General features: G+C 41.4%; 1 protein-coding gene across 4 annotated transcripts in view; it reads left to right on the top strand.

Annotated features, from left to right (window-relative positions):
• LOC105007798 (sorting nexin-19) overlaps positions 1-20,187 on the top strand; it is a 38,041-nt gene extending 17,854 nt beyond the window's left edge. For 3 of the 4 annotated variants that reach the window (XM_020044568.2, XM_034293046.1, XM_034293045.1), the window contains 3 exons: positions 13,179-13,363; positions 14,122-14,209; positions 18,232-18,885. In XM_020044568.2, coding sequence (XP_019900127.2) covers positions 13,179-13,363; positions 14,122-14,209; positions 18,232-18,361 — 403 coding nt within the window. In that variant the 3' untranslated portion in view covers positions 18,362-18,885. Of the gene's footprint in view, positions 1-13,178; positions 13,364-14,121; positions 14,210-18,231 lie in introns of all 4 variants that reach the window. The other variant, XM_034293047.1, reaches the window with a different exon arrangement.
• The last annotated feature ends 6,187 nt before the right edge of the window (positions 20,188-26,374 follow it).

The raw sequence follows: 26,374 nt of genomic DNA on the forward strand, positions 1-26,374 counted from the left end.
TCGCCCTTGACCATGTTGCCGGTTCACCGCATATCCTTCCTTGGACCACTTTTGATAGGTACTGACCATTGCAGACCGGGCACACCCCATAAGGACTGCAGTTTTGGAGATGCTCTGACCCAGTCGTCTAGCCGTCACAATTTGGCCCTTGACAAAGTCGCTCAGATCCTTACGCTTGCCCATTTTTCCTGCTTCTAACACATCAACTTGGAGGACAGGATGTTCACTTACTGCCTATAATATCCCACCTGTCAGTGGTCATAATGTTATGGCTGATCGGTGTATGTAAGGAATAGATTTTTTGCGGTAGCAACGAATTTCGAGGTAGCAACATTTCCTATTGCGGGCCGGCTGAACTAGGTTTTCCTGGTTTCTTGTTTGGTTACTATTGCATTAGGGCGAACATTGTTGTGAGCATTTGCTGCTCAAGTGAACATGGACAACAGGGCAGACTTAACACTGAAATAGTTTTCTTTTTCAAGTGGCTAGATATTATATAAAGTATATCGCAGAGTGTGGTGTAGCACCTTTGATTCATTTTCTGCCGGGAAAAACCCTGATCAGTGCAAACTTTGCTTGTTGTTCCAATCCTACGGGTCTCCTCTCTCTTTCCACTCTCTGAATTACCGGTCCCTAAACAGTCGTTTTTAGTTTGCCATCTAAGAACATATTGTTAAGGAATTCCTCTTGGGCTACAACCATAACAAAACCAATAACAGGATAAGTGGAAAAAGTATTTTTCTTTTCTTTTTTACATGGGAGTTTTTGAAATCCCAAAATAGACCCTCTAAACAAAACAGATCTTGAAAGCAAAATTTAAGTAGAACACAAACATTTACACAAAATCAAAAAATACAACAAAATAGGTATGCTTTTTGTAAGAGGCAAATAAAAAGTTTATGTTGGTCTGGCAAAAATCTGACTGAGGCAGAACAATGATAGTTGGAGGGTCTTCGGGGCAGATATCAACAATATTCCTACATCCCATGATACCTTGCTAAAGTTACTAATGTTGGTGGCAAAGAATCATTGTTACTCTCTCTCACCCTTCTACCTTTGAAGGATGGGAGGATGATATAAAAAGTAGGCCCAAAATTACCAATGGTTGTATTTTTAGTTGTCTTTGAATTAATTGCTAGCGATTGGCAAGCCATGAACAACCTGTAAAGCTCAGAGGCTTACCAGTATTTGCAAAGTAGGGCATGTTTCAATAAAGATAGAAGGGGACTGTGTCTATTTAAAACAGACGTTGGGCCTAGCCAGAGTGTCAGGAATCCATACCACCATGTTTGGGTCCGTGAATGCAGGGGAAGTACAAACGCCAGGGTGTTCATGTATTGCTGGACTAGGAAGATCATGCAATAGGATTATGGAAGGTCAGTCAGCACGGTAGATGAGACAGTCTTAGGATTTCTTTTTGAGGATGAAGGGTTAGTTACCAAATTATCTTTTTATGTTTTATTCTATTCATACCCTATTCATAAGAACATTTTACTGTTTATGTTTACTGTTTATTTTTTTAAGTTTATTTTGCTCTCGTGATTTATGAGGCAATTTACTATTTGCTTTTTTCTGTTGATAATTTAGACCGGGCAAGACAGCATTATCCTGTAATGATGTACAAAGAAAATGGAATGCAGGGACCAGGTAGACTGTAGGGCTGAATAAAATAAACTGAGGAAGATAAAACATTAAACGCCACAAATTATCCCACCATGTCCTGGCCCACAACCTCACCCTCCAAATCGAGTGCTCCCCCAAAACATCTCTTCAATCCATCCATCAAATGTATTTTATAAAGCCCTTTTTACATTGGCACTTAAGCCTAAGAAGAAACCTAGAGAGGAGCCAGACTCTGAGTGCTTGACCTTTTGGGTCACATCGATGTTTTTGTATGTTCAGATGAATAGCAGGTCAATAAATGCAGATGGGCTGCGTCCAGAGTCATTAGGCAGAATCCAGATCAGCTGCACAATCAGGTAGAAAAGGAGGGAACTACCAGATGGGCTGTGGGCAGTGACTGCAGGAATCATTAGGAAGAAACAAGATCAGCAACATTACCAGGAAGACTTTGGACAGGGACAAATATGAGTTGTATGGCTAGGTACAAAGGTTAAACAGAACAACAGAAAAATTTGAGGGAGCGTTACATGTATCTGAAAGGATACCTTAGCATAAGATTCAGACTGACCCTTGTCCCCCGTCACATTAGCTTATGTAACATAATCAGTTGGGACTTTGACAGGATAGACTGACCCTCTGTTCTCATGTAGTATTTAAAAGCTTTTGCTTCTTCTGTAATGGCCCCTCTTTTTCAGCTGCAGTCCAATGGTCTCCTAGAGCTGTGCTTCTGATCAAATGGAGAGATCAGTGACACACCTCAGAGTAGCAGCAACCCAGGTCTGCGTTTTTACCCCCAGCTGCCTCTCAGTGACCGTGGCGCTGAAATTACCTGTGATAAGGGACCGTTCTTAAAATGCCTTCATTGAGCTCAACCCAAAGCAAGTGGATAAGTTGATGCAAGACACAAAAATGCAAATCGCCTCCCAGCTGTGGTATGACAGAGGAATGTTGCACAATGTTGCCAGCACTGCCAAAATACTCCTAAAACGCAACACAGATCGGTTAGTGGCGAAGATCAGAAAACTTTTTTATTATGTTGCTTCATTTTGGTTATGTCATTACTGAAAGAAATGTAACTTAATAATACATGAAACACTTCTTTTAAACCAAAGTAATTGGAATTTATTTGTAGCAGTAAACATTAAATATGTATGTCATCATTTGAGCATGTTAAATATACTACCAGGTTTTAGTTAATTTGTTACGACAAAGTGTTCCATGCCAAGTCAAACATTAAATAAAACATTGCCAACCCCTCCCTTTCCCTATAATTTTACTCTACTTACTTAAAATAAGTTCTCCTATTAGATTTCGCAAGGACCGCAAGATCCTTTTTCAAACGCCATACTGTCCTTTCAGCATGGATGCAGACATTTGCAATTCACTGAGGTCACCTCCTCACAGGTGAACTGCCATACTTTGCCCCAGAATGCAGGAATTACTAAGGCCACTCTCTATTCATCATAAGTCCCTGATGTTAAATCCATGGGTCCACATCACCACATCCCCTGGGCAAATTTCATCTAGAAAGAAGGGCTGTGTGTTATGGATTTTTCACTGCACCTGCCACCATAGGCATCTGAAATTAGCATAATTACTCCTCAAAAAGCAACAACCATCCGATACATTCGTGTGGCTTGCATAGTAGGGACTGTATGCAAGCTACACTTGCATACAGGGAGACCAAGTATTTGATACACTGCCAATTTTGCAGGTTTTCTCACCTACAACGCATGTAGAAGTCACATTTTTATCATAGGTACTCAACTGTGAGTGACGGAATCTAAAACAAAAATCCAGAAAATCACATTGTATGATTTTTAACTATTTAATTGGCATTTTATTGCATGACATAAGTATCTGATCACCTACCAACCAGTAAGAATTCCGGCTCTCACAGACCTGTATTAACTACACCGTTTTGAACTTGTTACCTGTATAAAAGACACCTGTCCACAAACTCAAACAGACTCCAACCTCTCCACAATGGCCAAGACCAGAGAGCTGGGATGGGCTACAGAACAATAGGCAAACACCTTGGTGAGAAGGCAACAACTGTTGGTGCAATTATTAGAAAATGGAAGAAGTTCAAGATGACGGACAATCTCCCTCGGTCTGGGGCTCCATGCAAGATCTCACCTCGTGGGGCATCAATGATCATGAGGAAGGTGAGAGATCAGCCCAGAACTACACGGCAGGACCTGGTCAATGACCTGAAGAGAGCTGGGACCACAGTCTCAAAGAAAACCATTAGTAACACACTACGTCATTCTTTGGGGATGCTTTTCTGCAAAGGGGACAGGATGACTGCACTGTATTGAAGGGAGGATGGATGGGGCCATGTATCTCGAGATCTTGGCTAACAACCTCCTTCCCTCAGTAAGAGCATTGAAGATGGGTCGTGGCTGGGTCTTCCAGCATGACAACGACCCGAAACACACAGCCAGGGCAACTAAGGAGTGGCTCCGTAAGAAACATCTCAAGATCCTGGAGTGGCCTAGCCAGTCTCCAGACCTGAAGCCTATAGAAAATCTTTGGAGGGAGCTGAAAGTCTATAATTGGAGGGAGCTGAAACCTGAAGGATCTGGAGAAGGTCTGGATGGAGGAGTGGGTCAAAATCCCTGTTGCAGTGTGTGCAAACCTGGTCAAGAACTACAGGAAACGTATGATCTCTGTAATTGCAAACAAAGGTTTCTGTACCAAATATTAAGTTCTGATTTTCTGATGTATCAAATACTTATGTCATGCAATAAAATGCCAATTAATTAATTAAAAATCAATGTGATTTTCTGGATTTTTGTTATAGATTCCGTCCCTCACAGTTGAAGAGTACCTATGATAAAAATTACCGACTTCTACATGCTTTGTAAGTGGGAAAACCTGCAAAATCGACAGTGTATCAAATACTTGTTCTCCCTACTGTACAAATGTGCCTTGAATATGTTTATGAAATATATAACTTGCACTTTTCACAATATCATACAGTAGTACAATGCATGTCATATATTTTTACGTTAAATAATATGTCTTAAAATATTAAATTATATGAATGTGCATTCTCATCAACACAACATGGAATTAACCCTCAAAATATTATTTGCCAAAGAAAAAGAGACTCATTTTGAAAACAGTATGCATACATTTTAACACAGTATCATGAATGCTATTCCTCTCCATAAAAGTACTTCAAAGAAACTACTTGATAACATAATAAACACGTGAAACATTACATATATGGAAATATATCAGTTAGATGTAAATGCTAAATGCATATTAGCAACTCTAATTTTGTCATTTATGTAAATATATTTACATATATATAAGACATATTAAAACATTTTTGAAAAATTGCCAAAATCGAATATGTAAATACATGACATACATGGCCATATTATAGTAATACATATAATACATATATTTGTATATGTTTACATGTTTTTTGGCACATATTAAGAAAGATATGTAAATATATAATACTTCCATGTGGGCTGGTCCACTACTTGCAATGACATCCAAGTAGGAGCAAAGGTGGTAAACATGATTCAATGTATGAAAGACAAGAAATGGCAGTCCTATATATTAGAAAAACGATTCTCTGGATTTGGCAGTATGCCCATCACCGACGGCCGACAGGTCTAAATCCCTCATTAGATTTTTGTCATCTCCACTGCACAGCTGATCTAGGTCATTTGATTGCAGTAGTTGTGATCCTCCCGGAGAGGATCTTCCCATTGGGTTTGAGCATCAAAGTAGGCCTGGGTTGCTGGAAGAGCACTACTCAACCCTGGCTGACTGTAGTCATCCACAATAGTTACGCACCCAGTTGATAATGGTCATTGTAAGATCTTAAAGGCAATGGTACGGACGTTAAAAATCCACAAGTAAAACCTACGTGCATTTAACACAATTTGTATTTGCACTTTGTATTACCTTCACCAAACTGTAAAAAGCAATTTTGCTGGCTACAGGTTGCTAGCGCTGGCAATTAATTTATTATGCGTTGTTAAAATACTGCCTAATCTAGCATTCTTCCACTTCCTGGTCCTGTTGTCGTCCAAGGTAAGGTTAAAAACGTTGGTGGTTATCCCTAAAATATTGATGATTAAAATATTTATGTAACCAATTATAATGATTAATGTTGATAACTTTTTTAGAAAAGAAAACTTGATTTAGAAAATGAAAACTAAAGTGGTACTGTCATTTGTTAAAATTAAGTTCATGGTCCTTATATGATCTTTGCTATGCTGCTTTGTTTTGGTAGTACCCCAATAATAAAATGTCTATCCACATTCTTGGATATGGCCTGTTAGACACACATTGTTCAGGGGCCTCCTGAAATCATATTATGTATTCTTGAAGGTGTAAATCCTGCTGGAGCTGTGATTTATTGATGTGTGTGTATATGTTTATGGCCTCTGCAGGGGCTTGGTCCAAGTCCTCCAGAACCGTTCACAGTTGGAAGTTTTAGCCTCTTTGGCATGGTGGCTATGGAACGTTCTTAAATCTGGACAGCTATGAAACGAGGGTGCTGGTCCATTTTATAACTGCACAGATTTTTAGCTCTTTCTACACATGGTAGTGTATCTACTTGAAACAGAACCAAGATCAATCTAGTCCGCTACTCATCCTTCTCCTATTCCTTCCCTCTACCTGTTACAATTAGCGATGGAGTACTAATGAGTACCGATTTTCAAGTACATTAGGTTGTCAAGTAAATCTAATTAAGACAAAGCTATGAGGTTCGGAGGATGTTTTGACGAAGATATTGTATGGGAAGGCATAGTATGGAGTTTATTTTCAATCTGTTTTGAGGCTTGGTTTAACGACTTTGCTTAATTTGACCCACCACTCCACATGCGCCTCCGGGCCTAATAATACGAACTACCCTTGCTCTGTGTAAATAACATTATGGTACCAAAACAGTGCTGAGAGATCGGAAACCTGACCGCTAGTGGGTTTAATATTCAAGGTTATTCTGGCAAAGGGGTAATATTAGAAGTGTTTGGGGTAAGCAATTTAATCAGTAAACTATCAATGACATGAAGTCACTTGTTATTGGGGATGGTTATAAAATGCATCCTGTATCATCTCGCAACAGAGGAAGGCTACCATGACCTCTTTTGCTACCTCAACTCTGTCTCCCTGTATTGCTCCATCTGTCGACCTCTCTCAATCTGAACCTCTCTCTGTGTCTACCTCTATCTCCGCATCACCACTTGGCTGAATAATGGTATTTGTGACTTGATCTCCATCTTTGATTGGCTTGGCAGACTGGTTCAGACAGAGGGCAAGTGAGGTTCTGTGACCTAAAATGGCAACAATGTTTCTGTCCATCTGTGTCTCGTGTGCATGTGGTGTGGTTCTGTCCCATTGACCACTTTTGGGGTTTTCTCCTGTGGAAGCTTGTGGAAGGTTCCTGTGACCCAAGCTGCCCAGAATTGGAAAGTCAATATTCTGACCGGGAGAGGAGACCGGTTAACTGGACTAGAATGTACACTCTCTGTATCTGACATCACATCCTTTTCCCCATAAGGCTGTTGTCAGAAGTAACGCACGGTGTAAGGCGTTTCCAATATGGATAAAGCCTATGTCTGCTTCGGCTTGGAGAAGGAAGCCAGTGTTTGTCCATTACAGTCTGGCATGTGTTGAACAGGTGCTTTATTGTAACCTCTGGCAGTAACAACTGAGTTGGAATCCAACATGGGTGAAGAGGAGATTGTTTTGGTCTGGTACACAATAGAACATAGAACTCTTATGTAACACTTAGACGCATGGTCTGAAGTTGACCTGTGACGAATTATCCGACAATGACTATACTGACCCTTTATTGAAGGTTCATTTTTCTAATAATGTTCATTGTGAGAATGTGATGTGTCTGGACTATAAACATTTTCAGAGAGTTAATATTTGCTGTGGTAAAAGCCTGAAAGAGATAAAATAAAGCAGTACTTAAGATATTAAATTGGTACAAAACAAGTTACTCAATATTGGTCGTAGACGTTTAGTAGTTCAAGGGGTCTATTAATTATATTCTGATTCTATTAATAGTTCAGGTGCTTTATCCTGTACACTTTTTATCCATATCACCCCATTTTAATAATAAACCTTTACCTGCACAAGGCACATTATAATTGCACTGAAAGAATGATGGATGAAATGGAATTTTGTCCCATCAAATGATCTGATACTGAAATCCCTTATCCTAATCAGCAGAAGGAGTTGGTCTAACCTCAGATCTCTTGGCAAGGTATTTCTGCCAGTGCTAGTAACACGCCTGGGTAACATGCTGTAAACCTGTTTGGAGAGCATCACTGGAAAATATCTTATATCGCTGTACGTAAATCACATGTTCAAACTTGAGGAGATTATTATTTAATTTTTTGTGTGCTTGTGTGTCCCCTGTAGATCATTTTTATTGGAGGTCAGGTATTTGGATGGGCAGGAGGCAAGGCCTGAGGAGCTGTCGTTGTAGCACCAGGTGCATTCTGCCATACCAGCAATGGGATCAATAAAAGTGTCTCTTTCTTCCACCAGGAGGCAGCACCTACCTTTAAAAAAATATGACCGCACAAGAGAATTGCAGATTTTAATAGAAATATATATAATTTAAAGACTTGCTAACTCATATTGAAATTTCAGACTTATATGCCTAGTCCAAACCATGACAAACTAGGGCAGTGTTTTCCAAATTAGAGGCTTTTACACCATCTGTGGTATTCGGGATTTGTCAAAGGTTTTCTGTTTGATACATTGAACTAGGATTATGTGATTAGCCCAGAAATGTGGCTTTGTAGACAGATTATTTAATATGTACCCTCCTTAATTTTATTACTTCCAAAAGTAATTGGACAATTGACTCAAAAGCTGTTTCATTGACAGGTGTGGGCTATTCCTTTGTTATTTCTTCATGAAATTAAGCAGGTAAAATGTCTGGAGTTGATTCCAGGTGTTGCATTTGCATTTGGAAGCTGTTGCTGTAAACCCACAACATTTGGTCAAAGGAGCTCTCAAAGCAAGTGAAACAGGCCATCCTTAAGCTGCAAAAACATAAAATCCATCACTGAGATAGTAGGAAAATTAAGGGTGGCCAAATCAACAGTTTGGTACATTCTGAGAAACAAAGAACATACTGGTGAGCTCTGCAGCACAAAAAGGTCTGTGGACGTTGTGATGGTGCATGTGTAATGTGTGCATAAGAGTTAGGCAAAAAGGAAAAATAAACAAAACGAGCAATAGCAATTCAATTGTCTTTATGTTTTCATGTCAGGTATTAAAAGGCCCATCAACACAGTCAACGACAGACAAACAATAATCCATGAGGTGCGGTGGGTGAACAACAGAATATAAACACAACTAAACAGTGATTGGAAACAGGTGTGTCCTCAGGATGCGCTGATGCCATGACTCTCCTGCCGGTGGATGGTACACCGACTAGGTGGAGCACCGGAGAGGAAGGGGAGCAGCTGTGCCACGCGGAGCAGACATTACAGATGTCCACGGGAGACAGCAGTAGGGGATGATCGTAGGATCATTTCCATGGTAAAGAAAAACCTTTCACATCATCTAGCCAAGTGAAAAACACTCTCCAGTAGATAGGCATACAATTATCCAAGGCTACCACAAAGAGAAGACATCACAAGAGCATATACAGAGGGTTCACCACAAGGTGCAAACCATTATGAAGCCTCAATATTAGAGAGGCCTGACTTTGCCAAAAAAACATGCCAGCCCATCTTTGGACAAATACAATTTATATCAACTTGTATCAGAATGATGGGAAGAGAAAAGTATGGAGAAGGCTTGGAATAGCTCATGATCTGAAGCATACCACATCAACTGTAAAACACAGTGGAAGCAGTGTGATGGCATTAGCATGCATGGCTTTCAAACACTGGGATGCTAGTGTTTATTGATGATGTGACAGAAGCAGGCGGATTAATTCTGAAGTGTATAGGGATATATTGTCAGCTCAGATTCAGCCAAATTCAGTAAAGTTGGTTAGACAGCGCTTCACTTTACAAATGGACAATGACCCAAAACATACTGCGAAAGCAACCCACAAGTTTTTTTTTATGGCAAAGAAGTAAAATATTATATATTCAATCACCAGATCTCAATCCAATCAAGTATGCATTTCACTTGCTGAAAACAAACTTAAGGCAGAAAGACCCATGAACTAACAACAACTGAAGACTGCTGCAATATGAAAATTCTGCCAGTGTCCAAATATTTCCGGACATAACTATACTGAGCTGTGCCTATTCACACAGTCAATGGGAGTGAAGATGTTAGGCGGCAGAGAGATGAAACAGACTGCGATGAGACGATAACATCTGTGGCCGCTGAGTCTGTACTGACAGATGCAATGACTGTACAATGAACACACAATTTACCTGTGCCCGCTGATGTGTTGAAAGAAATGAAAATCATGAAAAGTACCCTTTATTTACAAATTGTGTCAACTGGTTGTCAGCCTCTATAGTTACTTTGTTTAACCCAGAACATAAGGCTCATACCAGCTGCTCAATTTATTTTGGGTCCATACATGTTGAAATTAATGTAAAGAAATGCTAGAATGATGAGCAGAGCCAGAATATGGAGCTACAACCATAATCATATTTTTCAAGTAATAGAACAAATGTAATTTTTACTGAAGTTTGAGAACAACCTGTGACATTTAAAATACCTTCCATTTCTTTTCAGTGGTTTAAATCTCTCTGGGGACCTACAGGTGTTTCATGTATTTGACCAATTTCAGGGCACACCTGGTTTAATTATCTTGCAGCTTTTGAATAGCAACAGTCAACATGGGAAATGCCTTAAGAGAGGCCTGAGAAACTTATCATTTTGCATCCCATTCTGTCTTGACCCAAGGGTTCCTCAAAGACTGGCGTTGCCCATTCCTGCAATAGTTGGAGCATTAAAACAGCATGAAAACACATTTGCTTAAGCAGCATATCCAAAAAATATGAAACACTTTTAACGTGTTGAGAAATAACATTTTGAGAAAGAACATTTTGAGAAATATTTTCATCAGAATGATGCTTGACGTGAAGAGACCGCATCACAATTTTTTGTCTTTTATTTAATTATCTGATACACAGTATATTAGCAGACTGAGTCAAATGAACAATAGAGATATTTGTAGACCATTTGACCACTATTTGTAAATACCTTGTAAAAACATAACATTTTATGTGTCTGGGGAACTGCCAGATACTGTTTAAATACAACTGGCAAAAAAGGTCTTATTATTGGTCAAAAACACAAAGCATTTATTGTGGGTTGAGGGCCTCTGGTTTTATAGTTCTGTGTTGTTTCATTCCTAGCAATCTCACCTGATTCTGGTCTGAAAGCATACATACTCCTAAAGATTGCGAAAGCGCTCATCTGATCCATAACAGAGACAAGTGTGAAGGAGCATTGGCGCATCATTCAGGACCAAAGAAATCCATATTCATCTATATACTGTAAAAAAAAAAACATTACTACATAAAATGTGCACAGATGGAATGGTCCATTTTGCTCAGAATGTTCTGGTAATGTGTGCCAGAATAATAAAAAGAAATGCTAAGTACGCTTCTTTGTTTTAATAGTTGCCTTTTACCATGTGTCATAGATTTACACAGACTTACACAGCCATGAACCAGCAGGCTGCATTGAGTCTGTCAATGAATGCCATGGGCATGATGTCACGGAGCCTGCTAGCTTGTATTAGTCCACCTCTCCTCTTTCAGTGACTGGGAGTTACATTTAAGAGGCCCAGCTGACTGACACGGAGCCACAAAACTGCAGTGCAGGTGCAGTTCTGGAATGGGAAAGTTCTGAGAAAGATCTCAAATGTGTGGAATGGATGTGATTTTTGTAGGGCTTTTTCATCTCAAGCAACATCAAGATTATCTAAGATAAACATGCTGGGATGCTGATGTTTCTGGGCTGGAAGCCCACCATTGCACATTCCTAGGGACAATGTAGACACGTTGCTTAAGAAAGTTGAGGCATTATGTGTTTTTGGGCATGTTTTATTTTGATAACGTTGGACTGAAAGAGCAGTGGGACCGATTTCAGCCAATGTTGCAACAGTAGATGTTCGCCGGAGGCTGCAGATTTGATTGATGGACCACCCTAGCCCATAATATCAAACAGTAAAGATGAGGCAGTGGCCATTATCCTAGTTGTTTAAACATCGGGCCAGTAACCAAAACTGCCAAAATTACCAACATTGAATTCTCAGTAGGTTGATGTCAGTGGATTTGGCCTTGAGCAAGACATTTATCCTTAGTTGCTCCTAAGTATAAAGTGTGTGTGCCAAAGCACCAACGTTTTACTGTAGATATGACGTGAAAAGGTGAAACTATTGCCTCAGGCCAGGTTACAGATTAGAGAGCGTCCCCGGAACAACCATTGGCATTAGGTTCTGAGGGTCTCTCTCGCTCTGATGGACGTGGCGATGTAGCTAAAATACTCTAGCCGTCAATATAGTGTACGATAACCATTCAAGTGGGCAATATAGCCCTTGTTATGAGATTAGGAAGGAGAAGGGGAAAAAACAGACATGATGGAAATAAAAACAGATGGAGAAAGAATGGAGAGAGAGAGAACACTGATGAAGAGAGAGAGAGAAAGATGATGAAGTTGTCCTCTTCCTTTTCCAGTAGAGTTCAAAGAGCAGCAGCTGCAGTAGGCAGTAGAGCTGCAGCCCCGGAGGCTCGAGTTACGGCCAGGGAAGCAGGAAGTCCAAACAGTTTCAGCCCACAATTAGAGCAGACACTTGCAACCTAGCTCACACAATACATGCTGAGGGGCGCATGCTTAAATGCGTGCGTGCCATGGGCTGAAGAATTTGATGGAAGAGGCATAGGCTTTTTGGCTTTTCTTCTGAACATTCAAATTATGTATATATAATAAAAATTAGGGCAGCCAAGCGTTGCATAATAGAACACCATCTGCAGGTGATTATTTCAATGTTTATTGGTCTTATGCCTCTTTCAGTTATCGTGGCTAGTACATTTTAGCTAGGCGAAGTATCGTTATACCCTAGGTATTTAACAGTGAGATGTGTCAACTGTATGTTTCTCTCTCAGCAGCCTTCTTTCTCAAGCAATAAATAGAATTTATGTATCTGAGATTATCTTAGTTGTAATGCTTTGTTCTGGTCTGCAAATAAAATGTCCATCCACGTTGTTTGAGGGGCTTCAGAAATCTACGTGGGTGTATAAATGCATCTGTGTGGGGTCTTGTCGACGCACTTGTCATGTTATGCTATCCTTCTACCCAGATTGATTGTATAGAACCTAATATTTTGTTTCAGAAGAGTATGTATGCCTCTACTTCTTGTTGGTTCTGTTCATCATTCGTTGTTGGCCTTCCTCAGATCTGTTTCTCATCTCAGTCCCACCCATCCCTTTTTTAATTTAACATAGGTTTTTAGGATTATTTTTGGGAGAGCTAGATTTGAACCAATGCTGCTGCAGTACATTTATATCAGAGACTGCAGCATAGACCACTGTTTTTACACTCCCTTCTGATTAACATTGCGGTTCTTTTCCCCCTAGGTGGCTGGATGTGTGTGTGGCCCATCTGGCCAGTGCCCCCTGCTGGATAATTTACCTCCAGGTGATGCAGGAGGCGGTGTGGCCTGGAGGAGTCCTCCCTGATGGGCCACGCCCTGACCGCAGCCCTGCCCAGAGGGAAGAAACTAGGCAGCAGTGTCTGTACTGTTTAACTCAACTTCTACCAGGTCAGTATCTGTACTGTTCGACTCATATAATTCCAGGTTAGTATCTTTACTGTATAACACAACTATTTCCTATTTAGTGTCTGTACTGTTTATGGAAACTTTATTTGAATTACCAATGTATTAGGACATTGTACTGTGCCTTATTACTTTTTAAAAGGATATTTTAGGTTTCTAGTGTCAGAACTAGTTTTCCATTTCCTTTTAATTTTGACACATCATCCAGGCATTTGTTTTGGTGAAAGTTTAATTTCTGAGATATATTTTGCTTTCTAGTGTGCACGAGCAATATACAGCAGTCGTCAGACCAAACAAAATAAATGCTTCAAATCATTCACACAATAAACTACAAAACCATCTCATGGCTTTGAGGTCTATGAATGCATATAAATGCAAAATTGCATTGCTATTTGTACCATTAACATTATAAATGTGTGAACAACACTGAACATTTCACAGCTGAAGAAGCTAGTCCATTTTCATCGAATATACAATTAGAAAAAACATATCCAACAACATTCTGTTGTTCTTTTTTGGGTATATGGGTATTTTTTAGAACATGTTTTGGGTAGAATCCATCCACTTCAATGTATGACTTGTGCACACAACTTGATAGCCAAATAAATCTCTGAAATTGTATACTTTGACCAAAGAAACTCTCTGGCTGATTCTTCAACACTAAATGTAAGTGGAAAATGTTGTCTGACATACTAAAAAAAGATATGAATATCCCTTAATTGCGCCTATGTGTGTGTTTGTAGACCTGATTGCTGACATGCTGGGTTCTGAGAAGTACAGGTTGAGCTGGGAAATGGCGCTGGAGTCTCTACAGGACCCTAACATAAACCGGTCAGTCCCGCCTTCATTGGCTTTGGAATTCACAGACAAAAATTTTTTTTTTCTCCAGCTGGCATTAATGCGGAAATAGTGTCCTACCACATTTGTTGACAATTTCAATTTGTTGAAACCGGGCCTTCTCGATTTTCAAACTGCTCGTAGATTAGTTTTTTTATCTGGCTTATATGAACTTTTTAAATTTTTGCAGACACTCTTATCTAGAGCCACTTACAGTTAATGCATACATTTCATATCAACTTGGTTACACACAGATGGGAAGGTTGAAAATAACTGAAGAATGTCCTGAATGATGTGATCAAGACTGCTTATTTCAGGCATCGCCTGTAGCAATGTTTAAAACCCGCAAAAATCTGGGGATGGTAAAAGCCTAGATCCTTATATTGGCTATTCGTGCCTGTAAATGTTGTATTTAGAAACATAAATCAACTAATTAAAGGAAAAACCTGTATAAAGGGGTGGAGGGACACAACGGATGTTTCGATTGATCAAGGTTGAAAGGATTAGTAGTTACAGTCAGCAAAAACAGTGTTGTGGAAATTACCACAGATTGAGATTGAGTCCAGTTACTGAATTAACTCAGTTTACAAGCAATTGCATGAAAGTTAGCCCTCTATCAGTGTAGATTGCCAGATTAGTAACAAAAAAATCACAAAAGCATATACAGTTGTGCTCAAAAGTTTGCTTACCCTTGGACAAATGGTAATATATGTACCGTTTGTAAAGAAAACATGAGTGAGCAGGCAAAACACATGTTTTTTATTTCTTATGGGATTCACATTCATCTGTAGGTCATAATATAATGGCACAATCATAAAACAAAACATAGCAACAAAGAAAAAAATGAACTAATCCCTGTTCAAAAGTCTGCATAATGTTCTTAATACTGTGTACTGCCCCCTTTAGCATCAATGACAGCGTGCAGTCTTTTGTAATAGTCTATAAGGCCCCTAATTCTTGCAGGTGGTATAGCTGCCCATTCGTCTTGGCAGAATACCTCCAGGTCATGCAAGGTCTTTGGTTGTCTTGCATGAACCGAACGTTTGAGATCTCCCCAGAGCGGCTCGATGATATTGAGGTCAGGAGACTGTGATGGCCACTCCAGAATCTTCACCTTTTTCTGCTGTAACCACTGGAGGGTCAACTTGGCCTTGTGCTTAGGGTCATTGTCATGCTGGAAAGTTCAAGGGCATCCCATGCACAGCTTTCATGCAGAAGAAAGCTAATTGTCTGCCAGTATTTTCTGATAACATGCTGCATTCATCTTGCCATACATTTTGACAAGATTCCCTGTGCCGTTACAGTTCACACAACCCCAAAACATCAGTGAGCCCCCACCATGCTTCACAGTGGGGATGGTATTCTATAAGCCTTGTTGACCACTCACTAAACATAGTGCTTATGGTTGTGACCATAAAGCTCTGTTTTGGTCTCGTCACTCCAAATTACAGTGTGCCAGAAGTTGCAAGGCGTGATATATTGTTGTTAGGCATATTGTAACCAGGCTTTTTTGTGGCAATGGTGCAATAAAGGCTTCTTTCTGTCAACACGATCATGCAGCTCATTTTTGTTTTAGTATCGTTGTATTGTACTCCTTGAAACAACCACACTGTATTTTTCCAGAGCAGCCTGCATTTCTCCTGAGGTTACCTGTGGGTTTTTCTTTGTATCCCGAACAATTCTTCAGACAGTTTTGGCTGAAATCTTTCTTGGTCTACCTGGCCTTGGCTTGGTGTCAAGAGATCCCTGATTTTTTCCACTTTGTAATAAGTGATTGAACAGTACTGAGGGGCATTTGCAAGGCTTTGGATATCTTTTTATATACTTTTTATACACAAACACTAACTGCAATTTAAAAAGCCACAGGTGGGGAAAATCACCTTCAATTGCCATTTTCACCTTGTGTGTATGTAACAAGGGCAAACATTCAAGGGTTTGTAAAGTTTTGATCAGGGCCATTTGGGTGATTTCTGTTATCATTATGATTTAAAAAGGAGCCAAACAACTGTGATAATAAATGGCTTCATATGATCACTATCCTTAAAAGGCAGCTTTGTTGCATGATCAGTCATTTTTTCAAAATCATTGCAAAAATGTCACAATGTCTGCCAGGGTATACAAACATATGAGCACAACTGTATATAGAGAGAGGGTGAATACATCTTGGTACAATGTCAAATGTATCATGTTAGATATAATCTCCAGCAATATAGGTAATTTATCTGATGGAACAATGTACTGTTTTAACAATAGAGAGATTCAGAACAGATTGCCGTAAAAAATTACTCGTTAGTAGATAAAACAAAATTCTGTCACCTCAAAATTTGGTTAATGATGTTAGAGCTGAAAACGCTTGGTTAAAAAAAGAATGTTTATCCACACATCCATACTGCCAAGTTCAGCTACAAATATACAGAACTGTAATTCTTAAATGTTTATTTCAATGTTTATGACAATTCTCTCAAATGAATAGGGACAGTCTGCCCTAGAACAAATGTACACCTATTGGCATCTCCGAAACTACAGCCCTTGTGTGGTGTTCCTGGTCTGCAATGGTCAGTGCCAATCAAAAGTGGTCCATGGAAGGAAAAGCATTGAACCGGCGACAGGGTCATGGGCCTGTGTGATCTGATCCAGCAGACGTGCTACTGTAGCTCAAATTGCTGAAAAAGTTCATGCTGGTACTGATAGAAAGGTGTCTGAACAAACAGTTCATCGCAGTTTGTTGCGTATGAGGCTGCGCAGCCACAGACCAGTCAGGGTGCCCATGGTGACCCCTGTCCACTGCCGAAAGCGCCTACAATGGGCAGGTGAGCATCAGAACTGGACCACGGAACAATGGAAGAAGGTGGCCTGGTCTGATTAATCATGTTTTCTTTTACATCACCTGGATGCCGGGATACATATGTGTCACTTACCTGTAGAACACATGGCACCAGGATGCACTACGGGAAGGAGGCAAACCGGCAGAGTGATGCTTTGGGCAATTTTCTGCTGGGAAACCTTGGACAGGTACCACCTACCTGAGCATTGTTTCTGACCAGGTGCACCCTTTCATGGCAACGGTATTCCCTGATGGCATTGGCCTCTTTCAGCAGGATAATGCACTCTGCCACAAAGCAAAAATGGTTCAGGAAGGGTTTGAGGAACACAACAATGAGTTCAAGGTGTTGACTTGGCCTCTAAATTCACAAGATCTCAATCCAATCGAGCATCTGTGGGATGTGCTGGACAAACAAGTCCGATCCATGGAGGCTCCACCTCGCAACTTACAGGACTTTGCTAACGTCTTGGTGCCAGATACCACAGCACACCTTCAGAGGTTTAGTGGAGTCCATGCCTCGGTGGATCACAATATTAGGCAGGTGGTCATAATGTTGTGGCTGATCAGTGTACTGTATATATCACTGTCCAAATATTATTGGAGCTTTCTGTATGTTAATATTACAACCATTCAATTTATTGGAACAATGTGGACCTCAAACTGTTTTAATTTAAAATATTTAGTAAAGATGAGAGCCTCTACAATGTTAATTAATTCTGTAGGCTATTTTTTAAACATTAATGGCCTACAGAGACTCTCAGAAGTATTCACCCCACTTAGACTTTTAATTTGTTAGAACATTTAATCAAAATGCATAGTCAGGAGTCTTTGCCACACAATACAATGTTGAGAAGATGAAGTAAACACATTATTTAGTCATAGTAAATGCCCAACATGAAGCCACCACATTTATTTAACAATTTTCCAATTTACCAGTGAGGGTTCAAGCACTGACACACAAACAACTTATTTGTTCATCAAAATCCACCCCTTTCTCACCCATGCCAGCATTGCACCCTCCATTCTCAATTGTAAAAATAGCACTAACAGTTCTGACACACACCCAGAACACTACAGGTTTTGTGCGTGCCTTAAGGTTTCTCATTGTGTTTGATTTGTTTAAATACATCCCTTGAATTGAACTTGTGGTACATTTTCCACTTTCTGTGTCTCTCTGTCTGTGACACTACAGGCACCTGGTCTACTGTGTTTGTGACCTGCTCTTGGAGTTCCTGATTCCAGAATCCTCAGAGGAGGCTTTCCAAAGATCTTTAATGAACAGTCTTTCTGGTGACATTGAAAGGCTGTCTGCTTCAGCTTGACAATACACTCAACCTCACACAACCCCTCTCTCTTATGCCATTGTCTAACTTCCCAACCCGTTCTAGCTGCCTTGCTCATCAGCTTGGTAACCATGGTTCCACTAGGGATCAGAGCTGGAACTCAGAGAAGAAAATGGGCATGGAAGAGGGTTGAGGAAGAGGGAGGAAGGGGTGGGGACTTAGGCTCTTTACTCCTTGTTCTTTATACATTTTAGTGCTGCTCAAACTGAGGTGTTCCCATGGTACTGTTTTTGATGATGTAATGTAATTTAAGTCAGGTGCTTGTGTAGAAAAGTTTATGTACTGAACATGTTTAAATATTGATACAGCAGATTTATAACTACTTGATGTATTTATTTTAAGTATTTATTGTGCATTGTGTCCATCGACAGTTTGGTAATTAACTCTTATTAACCCCCTAATAAGTATTTTATTAGGAGTGGCTATTATCAAGTTTTATGATATTTTTCTTTTGTCTTTAATGCACTAGATGTCTAATAAAGAAGCCACAAGCACACTTCTCATTCATGGAGCTCAGATGTGTGTGATTATAGGAGTTGACTGGCTGGTGTTCACGTCATAAAATCAACGAATTGTCCAAGGTTACAACACGGTCGCTTCTCTTGCTGACCACCTGCCAACCTTCAGACCCATAGGCCACTGCACTGTATAAGACATGTCCTCTTCCATATCCCCACCCTGACAGTTCTTTGTGCACTATATGTGGTGCACACGTTCCTGGCATACCTATGGTAATCCCCATGTCTGTGTTATAGGACTGACGACATACACGGACGTACACTTAATTAAATCACTGCAGGAACGACATCTGAGGTGAAATGGTGGCCTCTTGTTGTTACGTATTCACCTGGACAGGTCCAGAAGACAAATAGCCAGGAGGAATATAACCACCGCATTCTAAACAACTTATTTCCTTCTGCATAGGTCTTTTGTCAAAAGTACAGCTTAATAAGAAGCCATTTGGGATTCTCTGGAATCAAGACATATGAGAAACATCTTGAGTTGGTTACAACTTAGATTACAGACAATTGGAGGAAGGTTATAAAGGCATTTGGTTTGAGTGAGAAAAGTAACAGCGTGTGTTTGCCAGAATTCAGAGTTTTGTTACTGATCTGTTGCCTTGAGCACCGAATGTCTCCTGGCCGCTCTTCACTTCTGCAATCGCTTTGATCACACTATACCACTTATGTAAAACTGGTTTACAGTAATGTAGCTTGCTGACGTAAAACTGCCGCTGCAATGTTATTCAGTCCTGCCTTTGATTACATCACTTTGGAAGTACTGTTGTGAAACTGTATTGTACTTTTTCAAAACCGGGTTAATAAGGTTAAATAAGGATTCCTCAATAAACTTAAATATATTCTGGAAATGTCCTAAATAAATTAAAATTAAATTATTTATTTAATTGATTTGAATACTCCAGGTGAAGTTTTGAAGCACAAGCTTTGACAGCATATCAATCTCACAGACACACACACACACACCCGAAATTATATACAGTATCTGTTAGAAAACGTGTGGTTCTTAACAGTCCTCGGTTTTATCCTCAGCTGCACTAGGAGTGTATTTTTTGTTTCCACACCGCCTGGCTCACGGTAGAGAGGCTTTGGAGCCTTACTTGTATGAAGCTTAAGCTGTCTGTCAAACCGGCAGGCCTGGGCCAGCCATGAGAAAATAAAGTGTAATGAAATTAAGATTTATCGTTATTTTCATTCTTTGATGCAAGGTCTTCGAATGTCTTGGACTTTAATCATGTCCATCTGTCTTCGGTCGCTTGTTAGCTTAATGTACACGCACAATCCATGCATGCTAGCACACCCACACTGTCAAAGGCATACCATTGAACGTGCCTTAGTCAGTGTAAACATTTCTGGTATTTACGGTTGACAATGTCGTCAACTTCTTATAGCAGGGATGCATAATTGATTGTAAATGTTTTGTATAAATTAATGATACACACATTATTTTTTTAAGAATTTGATGTATAAATTACTTGTGAGGTTATTCAGACTATCATACTGCATCAGAAACCAAAAAAAACGTACTAAAATAAACATACTCAAAAAAATGCCATTATGAGATTAGATTGGATTCAACTTTATTGTCATTGAACAGTACGAGTACAGTACAACGAAATGCCGTTGTACTACTAGAAGTGCAAATAGAAGAAGACGGCAGGAAATGTACAAGTATTAGGTACAGTATAGTGTGTGTTACAAGTAGAATGTATAAATGTGCAATTAGGGCAAATACAGTGCAAATGGCAATTCTAAATGAGCAATGAATGCTAATAGGAGAGGGTAGAAACTGTATTATTAGGTATTGCATGTATAAGTGGGAAATTAATAGTTGTGCAATGAGGCAAATGCAAATGAACAAATTACAATTCTGAATCTGCAAAAAATAATGCAAATACTGTACAATGTTCAGCTATAAATGTGCAGTGCAGGCAAATTGAAGGTGCAAGGTGCATGTGCAACTGAAATGCAGGGATAGCAGCAATGAAGTTCCCGAGGTAGACATGTACATGTAACAACTGATAACTTATCATACTTTGCCAGGCAGTATCAGAGTCCAGTAGTACAAGGGAGTAGTGCAACAAGGTCCCTGAAACAAAGTTCTAAGTGGTGGGTGGGTGGGTATTGTGAGTGATGGGTCACAGAGTTCAGAAGGGTTACAGTAGATGAAAAGGAACTGTTCCTGTGCCTGCTGGTACAGGAACGAAGAGACCTGTACCACCTGCTTGATGGTAGAAGGGTCAACAATTTGTTGGATGGGTCTGAATGATCTCTAATAATGCCACACACTCTATGCAGACACCGCTGGTGCTGGAGGTCTACGATGGCTGGGAGCTAGGCACAAGTGATGTGCTGGGCGGTTTTCACCACCCGGTGTTTTCACCACCTTCTGGTCGACCATGGAGCATCCACCAAACTACACTGTGTTACAGTTCATTAGAATGCTCTCTATTGTGCAGCAGTAGAAGTTTACAAGGATCTGGGAAGACAGGCAGCCTCCTCAAAAAGTGCAGGGGCTGCTGTGCCTTTTTAACCTGGGTTGAGTTGTTGAGGGTCCAGGAGAGGTCTTCGGAGATGTGGACAACCAGGAATTTGAAGGTGGACACACCCCACCAAGGGTTGCCATATTCGCTGTTTTCATGAAAAATTGGGCTACTTTCAAACAATGTCGCAGGTGAAAATTAATTGGTCGCAGGTGGCAGGTTTTTGTGCTACTTCTGAACTTCACCGCAGCTGCATCCTTTCTGTCTTTACAGGTGCTGGTCATAAAATTAGAATATCATCAAAAAGTTGATTCATTTCAGTAATTCCATTAAAAAAGTGAAACTTGTATATTATATGAATTCATTACACACAAACTGATATATTTCAAATGTTCATTTATTTTAACTGTGATGATTATAAATGACAACTAATGAAAATCCCAAATTCAGTCTCTTTGAAAATTTGAATATTACTTAAGACCAATACAAAAAATGTATTTTTTGAAATGTTGCCCAACTGAAAAGTATGAACATGAAAAGTATGAGCAGGTACAGCACTCAATACTTAGTTGGGGCTCCTTTTGCCTGAATTACTGCAGCAATGCGGCGTGGCATGGAGTCGATCAGTCTGTGGCACTGCTCAGGTGTTATGAGAGCCTGGGTTGCTCTGATAGTGGCCTTCAGCTCTTCTGCATTGTTGGGTTTGGTGTATCGCATCTTCCTCTTCATAATACCCCATAGATTTTCTATAGGGTTAAGGTCAGGCAAGTTTGCTGGCCAATTTAGAACAGGGATACCATGGTCCTTAAACCAGATACTGGTAGCTTTGGCACTGTGGGCAGGAGCCAAGTCCTGTTGGAGTATGAAATCTGCATCTCCATAAAGTTGGTCAGCAGCAGGAAGCATGAAGTGCTCTAAAACTTCCTGGTAGACGGCTGAGTTGACCTTGGACCTCAGAAAACACAGTGGACCAATACCAGCAGATGACATGGCACCACAAACCATCACTAACTGTGGAAACTTTACACTGGACTTCAAGCAATGTGGATTCTGTGCCTCTCCTCTCTTCCTCTAGACTCTGGGACCTTGATTCCCAAAAGAAATGCAAAATGTACTTTCATCAGAGAACATAACTCTGCAGCAGTCCAGTCCTTTTTGTCTTTTGCCCAGGCGAGACGCTTCTGATGCTGTGTCTTGTTCAAGAGTGGCTTGACACAAGGAATGCGACAGCTGAAACCCATGTCTTGCATACGTCTGTGCATGGTGGTTCTTGAAGCACTGACTCCAGCTGCAGTCCACTCTTTTGAATGGGTTTTGTTTCATAATCCTCTCCAGGATGCGGTTATCCCTATTGCTTGTACACTTTTTTCTACCACATGTTTTCCTTCCCTTCGCCTCTCTATTAATGTGCTTGGACACAGAGCTCTGTGAACAGCCAGCCTCTTTTGCGTCTTGACCTTTTGTGTCTTGCCCTCCTTGTGCAAGGTGTCAATGGTCGTCTTTTGGACAGCTGTCAAGTCAGCAGTCTTCCCCATGATTGTGTTGCCTACAGAACTAGACTGAGAGACCATTTAAAGGCCTTTGCAGGTGTTTTGGGTTAATTAGCTGATTAGAGTGTGGCACCAGGTGTCTTCAATATTGAACCTTTTCACAATATTCCAATTTTCTGAGATACTGAATTTGGGGTTTTCATCAGTTGTCAGTTATAATCATCAAAATTAAAAGAAATAAACACTTGAAATATATCAGTCTGTGTGGAATGAATGTATACATTATAGAAGTTTAACTTTTTGAATGGAATTACTGAAATAAATCAACTTTTTGATGATATTCTAATTTTATGACCAGCACCTGTATATGCTATATTGTGTGTTTCTATGCTGTTATCACAGTCAGATGTTGGTCTAGTTTTCAGGTATTTTAGGTTGGTTTTGAGCAGTTGTTCTGGAAATATTTGCTCAACCTGGCAACAACAGCTCCACCTCAGTGCCATCGGTGAGAACTGGCGCGTGACTACTGCCTTTAGACTTCCTGTAATCCACAATGAGCTCCTTGGTTTTCTTTGTGTTGAGTGCCAGGTTGTTGTGAGTGCACCATGCAGCTTGACACTTGACCTCTTCCCTGTAGGCTGACACTGATCAGGCCTACCTTATGACGTAATTGTCCCTGTGGTTTAGGGATCAAATCCCAAAGCCCCAGGGCAGTGAAATTTACATTTTCCTGTATAGAGCAGTGACTTTCAGATGGGAAATGATACCAGTGTCCAGACTCTCTGGATACTAAAGATGTAATGCGGCTTACCATAACAGTAGTTGTGTCATGACTACAATTTCCATCTGGCACTCATATCGTCATGACCATCTAATCATCGGCAACTTCCGCTGGCTATTATTGACTTCATAAAACATATGTAGTACTTAAGGTATTCAATCCAATAAAAAATTATGTATGTAAGTTGTTGTGGATAAGACAGCAAAAGGGACCAAACCCCTTGTTTTGAGGCTAATGTGTTGTACAGTGTTTAATGTATGGTACATCAAATGTACCATACATTAAACACTGTACAACACTATAGCCTCAAAACATGGTTAAAACTATATTTGACATCATGGATGGAAATGAAAATGTTATAGCTCTGTCTATTTTAGGGTGTAGTCCCATTTTTCCTCACTTATCCCTTAGATTTGTATCAAATCTCAGGTGACTGCTTACTTTTTATTAATATTAAGGGTCACAGATTTACGTACAGTGGGGAGAACAAGTATTTGATACACTGCCGATTTTGCAGGTTTTCCCACTAAGAAAGCATGTAGAGTCTCTGATTTTTATCATAGGTACTCTTCAACTGTGTGTGATGGAATCTAAAACAAAAATCCAGAAAATCACATTGTATGATATTTAAGTAATTAATTTGCATTTTATTGCATGACATAAGTATTTGATCACCTACCAATCAGGAAGAATTCCAGACCCTGGTAGGGTCTCCCAAGGCAAACAGGTCCTAGGCGACGGGTCAGACTGAGAGCGGTTCAAAAGCCCCTTAATGCCGAAAAAAATCATGAGTTCCGTGACGTCGCCGGGGCCCCACCCTGGAGCCAGGCCCGGGTTTGGGGCTCGTACGCGAGCGCCTGGTGGCCGGGCCTTTCCCCATGGGGCCTGGCCGGGCTCAGCCCGAAGGAGCGACATGGGGCCGCCTTCCCGTGGGTTCACCACCCACAAGAGGGACCATAAGGGGCCGGTGCGGAGAGGATCGGGCGGCAGTCAAAGGCGGGGGCTTAGACAACCCAATCCCTGGACAAGGAAACTAGCTCTAGGGACGTGGAACGTCACCTCGCTGGCGGGGAAGGAGCCTGAGATCGTGCGTGAGGTTGAGAGGTTTCGACTAGAGGTAGTCGGGATCACCTCTACGCACGGCTTGGGCTCTGGAACCACTCTGGAGTTGCCCATGGTGAGAGGCGGCGGGCAGGAGTGGGTTTGCTTATAGCTCCCCAGCTCTGCCGCCATGTGCTGGAGTTTACCCTGGTGAACGAGATGGTCGTTTCCCTGCGCCTACGGGTCGGGGATAGGTCTCTCACTGTTGTTTGTGCCTACAGGCCGAACGGTAGTGCAGAGTACCAAACCTTCTTGGAGTCTCTGGGAGGGGTGCTGGAAAGTGCTCCGACTGGGGACTCTATCGTTCTACTGGGGGACTTCAACGCCCACGTGGGCAACGACAGTGACACCTGGAGGGGCGTGATTGGGAGGAACGGCCCCCCTGTTCTGAACCCGAGCGGTGTTCAGTTATGGGACTTCTGTGCTAGTCACAGTTTGTCCATAACGAACACCATGTTCAAGCATAAGAGTGTCCATCAGTGCACATGGCACCAGGACACCCTAGGCCGCAGGTCGATGATCGACTTTGTTGTCTTTTCATCTGACTTGCGGCCGTATGTCTTGAAAACTCTATGTGAAGAGAGGGGCAGAGCTGTCAACTGATCACCACCTGGTGGTGAGTTGGATCCGATGGCGGGGGAGGAAGCTGGATAGACTCGGCAGGCCCAAGCGTACTGTAAGGGTCTGCTGGGAACGTCTGGCCGGGTCTCCTGTCAGAGAGATATTTAACTCCCACCTCCGGCAGAGCTTTGACTAGATCCCAAGGGAGGTTGGAGATATTGAGTCCGAGTGGACCATGTTCTCCACCGCCATTGTCGAAGCGGCCGCTCGGAGCTGTGGCCGTAAGGTCTCCGGTGCCTGTCGAGGCGGCAATCCCCGAATCCGGTGGTTGACACTGGAAGTAAGGGATGCCGTCAAGCTGAAGAAGGAGTCCTATCGGACCTGGTTGGCTTGTGGGACTCCTGAGGCAGCTGACGTGTACCGACAGGCCAAGCGAACTGCAGCCCGGTTGGTTGTGGAGGCAAAAACTCGGGCCTGGGAGGAGTTCGGTGAGGCCATGGAGAAGGACTATCGTCTGGCCTCGAAGAGATTCTGGCAAACCATCTGGCGCCTCAGGAGAGGGAAACACTGCCGTACCAATGCTGTTTACAGTAGAGGTGGGCAGCTCTTGACCTCAACTGGGGATGTCGTCGGGCGGTGGAAGGATTACTTCGAGGATCTCCTCAATCCCGCCGTCACGTCTTCCATTGAGGAAGCAGAGGATGAGGGCTCAGAGGTGGACTCGTCCATCACCTGGGCTGATGTCAACGAGGTGGTCAAGAAACTCCTCGGTGGCAAGAGATCCGCCCTGAGTACCTCAAGTCTCTGGATGTTGTGGGGCTGTCTTGATTGACACGCCTGTGCAATATCGCGTGGCGGTCGGGGACAGTGCCTCTGGGATGGCAGACCGGGGTGGTGGTCCCTCTTTTTAAGAAGGTGGACCGGAGGGTGTGTTCCAACTATAGGGGGATCACACTTCTCAGCCTCCCCGGGAAAGTCTATGCCAGGGTTCTGGAGAGGAGAATACGGCTGATAATAGAACCTCGGATTCAGGAGGAACAGTGTGGTTTTCGTCCGGG

Source organism: Esox lucius, chromosome 7, assembly GCF_011004845.1.
Source record: "Esox lucius isolate fEsoLuc1 chromosome 7, fEsoLuc1.pri, whole genome shotgun sequence".
Classification (NCBI taxonomy): Eukaryota; Metazoa; Chordata; class Actinopteri; order Esociformes; family Esocidae; genus Esox; species Esox lucius.